The sequence below is a fragment of the Austrofundulus limnaeus genome, unplaced genomic scaffold (genome assembly GCF_001266775.1).
Source record: "Austrofundulus limnaeus strain Quisiro unplaced genomic scaffold, Austrofundulus_limnaeus-1.0 Scaffold90, whole genome shotgun sequence".
NCBI classification, from domain to species: domain Eukaryota; kingdom Metazoa; phylum Chordata; class Actinopteri; order Cyprinodontiformes; family Rivulidae; genus Austrofundulus; species Austrofundulus limnaeus.
Genome location: NW_013952492.1, coordinates 655,784 through 663,281, shown reverse-complemented (window position 1 = coordinate 663,281; position 7,498 = coordinate 655,784). Strand labels below are relative to the sequence as shown.

At 34.9% G+C, this 7,498-nt stretch overlaps 1 protein-coding gene across 1 annotated transcript; it reads left to right on the top strand.

Annotated features, from left to right (window-relative positions):
- Window positions 1–594: 594 nt before the first annotated feature.
- On the top strand, window positions 595–6,176 carry prpf18 (PRP18 pre-mRNA processing factor 18 homolog (yeast)). Its single transcript, XM_014012307.1, has 10 exons — window positions 595–719; window positions 1,325–1,402; window positions 2,922–3,023; window positions 3,118–3,231; window positions 3,452–3,598; window positions 3,710–3,778; window positions 4,048–4,188; window positions 4,289–4,360; window positions 4,441–4,596; window positions 5,628–6,176. The coding sequence occupies exons 1-10, from the start codon at window positions 654–656 to the stop codon at window positions 5,706–5,708; spliced, it is 1,026 nt and encodes a 341-aa protein (XP_013867761.1). The 5' UTR covers window positions 595–653; the 3' UTR covers window positions 5,709–6,176.
- The last annotated feature ends 1,322 nt before the right edge of the window (window positions 6,177–7,498 follow it).

Genomic DNA, 7,498 nt, shown 5'->3' with positions numbered 1-7,498 from the left:
GAAATAAACAGAACGAGACTCTAAAATGTTTATTTTAAGACAGGAGACAATTTACCAAAGTTCCTGATAGAAAAAACAACAGATGATTGCAAAGATACCCTAAGATACGTGTTTGTTGTTGTTTTTACAACCTCCTTATTGGTTCTTGTTGTTGTTGTTGTTGTTATTGACGTTTATAATAATTTTACATGCATTGTTATGATGGTCCATTTTGGCCAAAAGGACGACGACGACGACAACGATGATGACGACGACGACGACGACAACAACAACAACAACAACAACAACAACAACAACAACAACAACAACAACAACAACAACAACAACAACAAGAACCAATAAGGAGGTTGTAAAAACAACAACAAACACGTATCTTAGGGTATCTTTGCAATCATCTGTTGTTTTTTCTATCAGGAACTTTGGTAAATTGTCTCCTGTCTTAAAATAAACATTTTAGAGTCTCGTTCTGTTTATTTCTATTAAAGTTTCTGACAGCTACGTCTTTCGTAGTATTTCATCATTTGACTTGTCGCGCTTTTATTTTGAAACAAAAAGGAAGTAAACCACCGAGGATCTTAAACCTATTTCCGGTGGCAGCACACTGTCCACATATTCGCCACAATACAACAAACATACGGCGTTACTGTCCCAAAATGGATATACTTAAAGCCGAGATAGCAAGAAAGAGAAAAGTTCTTGAGGAAAAAGAGCTTATTGACGTGAGCATTTTGTTGTTTTGGTTGTTTATGGTCGCTTAACAACTTAGCTTTGTTAGCTAGCTAGTCTGTGGAGCTAGTCTGCTAGCTGTTGTTGTAGTGAACACTTTCTTTTTAGAATAATCGTTTTTTTCCCTCCACAACTTTATTAAAAGCTGTATAGGTTTAGTGGTAGCCATTTTGCACATAAAGACACCTGGTTATCGTAATACGATTAAACAGACTTCAGTTATGAGTTTACGAAACAGCTGCGATGTGTTTACGTTTGTTCCCTGAGAAAACATTGGGTAAAATCCAGAAGTATTTACCAGATGGGAATTCTCTTGATTTCTGTCACGATGTCTAACAAACAAACAAAGTTATGTACAATTTTCTAATTTAATTCTTAATCAAACCCACTAACTATTCATTATGTGAATAGTTTTTATTGACTAGCGAAGTTATTTGATTATTGTTTGTTTGAAAGAGAAGAAAAAATGTACTGTGAAAGTGTGCTAGTGCCTGTCTTGGGACACCAATGACTTTTCCTTGGGTAGAATATTCTCATTTTGATGTACATGAAGTTTTTTTCAAAGTGTAACACAAGTCAATGTTCTGTTTCTCTTCAGGATTCCAGAAAATACTTCAAAAGGGCAGATCTTGCACGCAAGGAAAAAGAAGAATACTTCAAAAGATGTGGCTATAAGGTTGATGTCAACATTCTTTCTTTTTCACTTTGTCTAACACACTCCAATACATCCTGATATTTGTTGTTGCATTTTTGTCTTTAATGTAACTATAGAAATTACACAGTATTTACACAGTTTACCTTTTGCTATAAAACTAAATAAGGCCATGAACTTATCCTCGGGTCTACAGTAGTGTTTATTGTGCTGTTTTTCTGCAAATTGCCTCTGCTGCCTGCACCTGTAGGTTCAGACAGTGACCCCTGAAAGCCAGGTATGGGACTGCTCAGTGAAAACAGTAAACAGGTTGCATGACGAAAGGAAACACATTGTCTTACAAGCTTCCACTTCCTTGGCATCCTGTCCAATATTCATCAAATTATTTAGAGTTATTTTTACTTATTATTTCCACTGGGTTTTTATTCATTATAGGTTAACGTTATTGTGCCAAATGATTAAATAAACACTATTCGTTTTGTAAGTAATATTTACAGAGCCAGTTTGGTTGCATTAAAACTCACTGGCTATTGAAGAAATACCAAGTGACTTCTACCTTGTGTGGAAAGTAAGTTTAGTTGGTTTAAGGTAATTAAAGTGTATTTTTTAATGCAAATAATTGATGTTATTACATAAAAGCATAAATATGTTGAATTTCACTTGCCTTCAGAAGGTGGAGGAATTTATCGAGCCGTTCTGTGTTTCCTACAACACATTATTTTAAGCTCCATTAAAAACTATTAGTTTACTTGTTTCACAAAAAGTAAATCCAAATTATTTGCTGCATTTTTAAAAAGACAGGGCAACAAGGAAATGAAGCAACCAAGCTGAAGTGAGACACAGACACGCTATGAATTTCAGCATGGCGTACTGAGCTAAAAGAAACACATTAAAAAAACCTTTCTCTTTATTTTTGCAGTTTATTTGTGACAGAAGCAGCAATATTTAGACCAACTACAAATGTTTGTCATTAGTTGACACTGTGTTTTAAAGAAGTTTCCCTAAAAAAGAAAGCGTTCTTCAAGGGTTTTCAAAACTTTAAACACAAAAAAACCAATATTTTAGTATACCTGTGTTATGTTTATTTAGACAGGAAATGTGTTTTGGGGGATTTTATAGTTGGTCTTTTAGACTGTGCTTCTGAAACTACTACCTGAAAGTGCTGTGATGCATGTGTCCCCAATGCATGTTCTGGTACCACGTTTTCAGTTTTCTTCCTTAAAGTTTTACTGGACATGTTTTTTTTTTCTTGCAATGAGATTTTTGAATGTGCAAACAATGTTCAAATGACGTCTATTAAAAGTAATCAGATGTTTGTAATTTTTGCTATTTTGGCTATGTGAATGTGTGCAGTTAAATGATGAGTGTTATCTTCAGTTTAAGCTAACATCTCATAAAGACAACACTTTTTGCACATACCCTGATTTTTATTTTTGCTTTTTTTTGCAAGAAAATGGCATTTTGACATGATGAAATTTTCTGTTTTACTACAACATTCTTCCATAATGTTAGTATGTTTCTTTTCCTTCATGTTCTCCTAAAGATTGATAAAAAGGTAGAAAATGAACCATCCACTTCAACTAACCCAGTGTTGGAGCTGGAGCTAACAGAGGAGAAACTGCCAATGACGCTGTCACGACAAGAGGTGAGCACATAAAGAAAAATCATCACTTTTCTGTCAGTTGTTTTTAATTTGGGGATTACCTGTTTATTATTTATGCATTTTTTTGTTTATGCAGGTTATTCGACGGCTTCGAGAACGAGGGGAACCGATTCGTTTGTTTGGAGAGTCTGATTATGATGCTTTTCAGAGATTGAGGAAAATTGAGATCCTGACCCCAGAAGTAAACAAGGTAGGACTGAACAGGTTTTTGAGTAACGTGAATCATGCCTATTGCAGATTCATAAATTAAGAAGAAACTGAAACATTTAAAAAATAATCTAGAAGACTCACTTTCAAATGTAAAGCAATTACCATTTTTTGAGCTTACATTTTAAAAAAGCTCAAGATAAGGAAATGCTAATGTTGCTCATTGTTTTTTTTTTTTTTTTTTTTTTTTTTTCTGTGTCAAGGGATTGAGAAATGACCTGAAAGCTGCCATGGATAAGATCGACCAGCAGTATCTGAATGAGATAGTTGGAGCGACAGAGTCCGGGGACGTGGACACGCAGCATGACCTGAAAGTTCATGAAGAAAACACCACCATAGAGGAGCTTGAGGTACACTGCTCAGTAAAAACAAAACAAAACCAAAAGTTTCATTCAGCTCAGTTTTGTTTTAGTTTCTTATCAAAACCTTGAAAAACGTTTGTATTTAAAATTCCTCTCCAGGCTCTTGGAAAAACCTTGGGTACAGGAGACGACAGTGGAGATCAGGATGTAATCGCCAAATTTTTAAGGGTAAAGCAAGAAGACAGTGCTTCACTTTATATCTAGAGGGAGCTGTTGGATAAACGTTTATGCTAGGGTTGTTACTGCTGTTAAGTTTTTTTCTCCTTTATTTACTGCAGTAATTTATATTAGTATTTAATGAACTACTTTATCATTAAATAATTCAGTATTTAACTTTCATTTTTTTAACACCACCTGGTGGGAAGCAGTAATCTTAGCGTGTTTTAATATTTGTTGCAAAGACTTTTTTAAAGCCTTTTTTTTCATTCGGGCTGTAGTTTCTTCTTGGTGTTTGGGCCAAAGATCTGAACAGTCGAGAAGACCACGTGAAACGCAGCGTTCAGGGAAAGCTGGCCAGTGCAACGCACTCACAGACCGAGTCTTATCTCGAGCCTCTCTTTAAAAAGCTCAGAAAGAAGGTAAAGTTTCAAGAAATATCATTTATAACAGACTGTTGTACAAAGCAATAACGAGTGGATTTCTTCTTTTCTTTCTGATTAATCTTTTTTTTTTCTCCAGAATTTACCAGCTGACATTAAAGAATCAATCACAGACATCATTAAATTCATGCTGGAGAGAGAATATGTGAAGGTTTGTATAATGCATAGCTTTTTAAATATTTTATAAATGTATCACTGCATGTTTAACAGTTTTGTGCATTTTGATTTCAGGCAAATGATGCATATCTACAGATGGCCATCGGTAATGCTCCCTGGCCCATCGGTGTGACCATGGTGGGAATCCACGCTCGTACTGGACGAGAAAAGATCTTCTCCAAACACGTGGCTCACGTCCTCAATGATGAGACACAAAGAAAATATATTCAGGTGAGTCACTTTAGGTCAAGATTGCTTGTTTAGCTGAAGGTTCTTCAGAAAATAAAACCAGTAATATTTTGTAATATTGCAAACAGAATCATAATTTCAGTAAGAAACATTCAGAACCTGATTTGGTCAAAAAGCCTGACAGAAACATTTGTAGACATTTGTAAATTTTTAAAGTGGCCTGTTTTATGTGGTGAAGTGAGCCACATAAACAAATCTGAAATGCACAGTGAAGACATTTGTATGTTTATTTACATATTTTTTTATATTATTTATATCTTTTTTAACCACTTTAATTTTATAAGTTGTTGTGACTTTTAATAACCCAAGTAGATTTCCGGAAGCAAAAAAACAAAAACAAAAAACAAAAAAAACAAAACAAAACATGATTTATTTATTTAATAAATCTAATTAAGTGCTGCTATTTTTTGTCTTTTAAAAATGATAAAATACTTGCACATTGCTTTTTATATTTTATGTTAACTTCAAAGTGTCTGACACATACGTAGCCTTCAATTACAAAAAATAAAAAAAATAATTAAGAAACTTGACATAATACACACAATTGTATCCATTTTGTTGCATAGCTGTTATATTTTCTTTGAATTTGGCTCAGCCAAAGTGAAACAGGAAGTGACATCAAAGGAGGTCTCTTTAATAAAAGGAACAATCTGGGCTTTTTTACAATATTATTTGAACCCCGATTCTTCATCTCTCTCTGATTGTGACTCAAAATAATCTAAATAACGTCAGATTCTCCTCTACAGTTTGTGTTGTTAACCATTGGAGCACTGCTCTGTTCACATTCAGATATTCCCCTTTTGACATCACTTCCTGTTGCTGTATTTCAACAACTCTTCATCTTAGCTGTGTATTTTTTGCAACTTGTTTTCTATGTTATTTTCCCAAAAATGAATTCATATTTATTACAAAAGTTGAATGTCACAAGTACTTTAAACATGTTTATTTATTTATTTATTTATTTATTTATTTATTTATTTATTTATTTATTTATTTATTTATTGTTCTCTTAGGGACTGAAGAGGCTAATGACCATCTGCCAGAAACACTTCTCAACCGACCCATCAAAGTGTGTAGAGTACAACGCTCTTTAACAAGTGCATTTTTTTTTACATGAGAACAAGACTTTGGGATCAAATGTCTTTTTTCCTTCAACCAGCTCATTTTTGCTACAGGTTTATCAGAGATGAGACGGAAAGTTTTAAACTCTTGTACACAGATTTCTCTTGGAGTTGTTGTTATAGGAGGATTGTACAATTAAACACTGGTGTGAGTGAGGATTGTAATATACAGTCAAAGTCTTGGATTCAACTGAAAAACAATTGGTGATCATAAAATATGTCTTGGTTAATGTTTCAGCTAATTTGATGTATAAAACAGAATTTCAATCATAGTTGTCTTTTTTAAGCTTTAAACAAATAATTCCTTACAAAAAGTCCCAACTCAAATTTTCTAGTTTTTTTATGTTGTAGGCAGAATGTCAGTTCATGAAAGACGAAGTGTAAGTTTTATTGCACCTGCATGAGCTCAAATTTGATGTAAATAAATGACAAATACATTTACTTCGGATTCATTTCTACGCACATTTTCAACACACATGAAAAGCATTTTTTTAACCATTTTGGTGAGGTGAGTGTGGTTTTACTGTACCTGCTTCTTGCTTAAAGTGGTTTCACTCTTTAGTTTCTTGTGTGACTCAAAAGATTTTCACTCTGGTGCAGCTGGTTCTGCTGAATAGGACTATTTAAATCATCGTTTATTTTGTTTTTGGAAGTAATAAAAGACTCACCACATCATGCTTCAGTGAAAATGTATTACCTTGTGACACATTAATCAGTTGTGAGTATCTAATTAAAGACTTTGTGTCCTTTTTATAGCCATGACATTCAGCATGGCTAGAATCCCAATAAGTGACTGTTGAGAAACCTTTTAGTAGTTTTAAGACTAACATCCAGCGTCACACACTGACCTTATTACACCGTGTAACCATGGTGATCTGCTCCGCTCCTTGTGGTGATAGTATGTTCTTGGCCGCCTGAGTCTACGTCACCGCAGTTCCAGTCTGTCGGTTCTGAACACGTAACCAGAGGCTCTGGGCAGGTTGACAGTTGGCAGAGCAAACACACTGAGCTAGTGTTTGATTTTTTTTTTCTCTCTGAACTCCCAGCATCCACAGCTTAACCACAGCAAAGAAACACAGTTTCCTTTTTTTTTTCTTTTAAAGAGTTGCTGTGGAAAAGTGTTTGATGTAAACGAAACGGTCTTATCAGGGGTCAGTGCATTCATTCACGAAGGCTTCCACCCACCTGTCCTTGAGTCGGGAGGTAATTATTTTGGCTTCAGTCCAGTTCAGTCAGATGTGGCGCTCTCATCAGGGATGTTTGTGAAGGCCTTGAAACGTTGGTCTAATGAGAAATGCTTGGTGTTCAGTGGAAAACGTCGACCATGAGTTGGGATTCCTAGAACAAACTCTGGATATATCAACACTTTTGTGTGATGTTTTGTTAAAACAATGTCGAACATCCAGAAATATACATGAACTTTTAGGATCCAGTGTCCTGTTGGATTATTTTTATTCCCCAAATTCCCCTTTTTATTGGGGGCAGTGGTATCTTGGTGGTCTGCGTTGGTTTTGTCATTTTCTTCAGGTTGCATCAGGAAGGGCACCCAGTGTAAAATGATTGCCAAATCTCGTGCATGTTCACTAACTGCAGAGGAGCGGCAGAAAAAACATCCTTTTGTGTGGCGTCAAAACCCAATTTACTGATCCATGTTAAGTCATTGTTATTTTGATCATCTTAATTTCACTTCACTTTGTTCAAACCATTATAGCTTGAAAAGACTGCAAACAATTTGGTGGCCTGATCCCAGTTTGTTGCCAGTG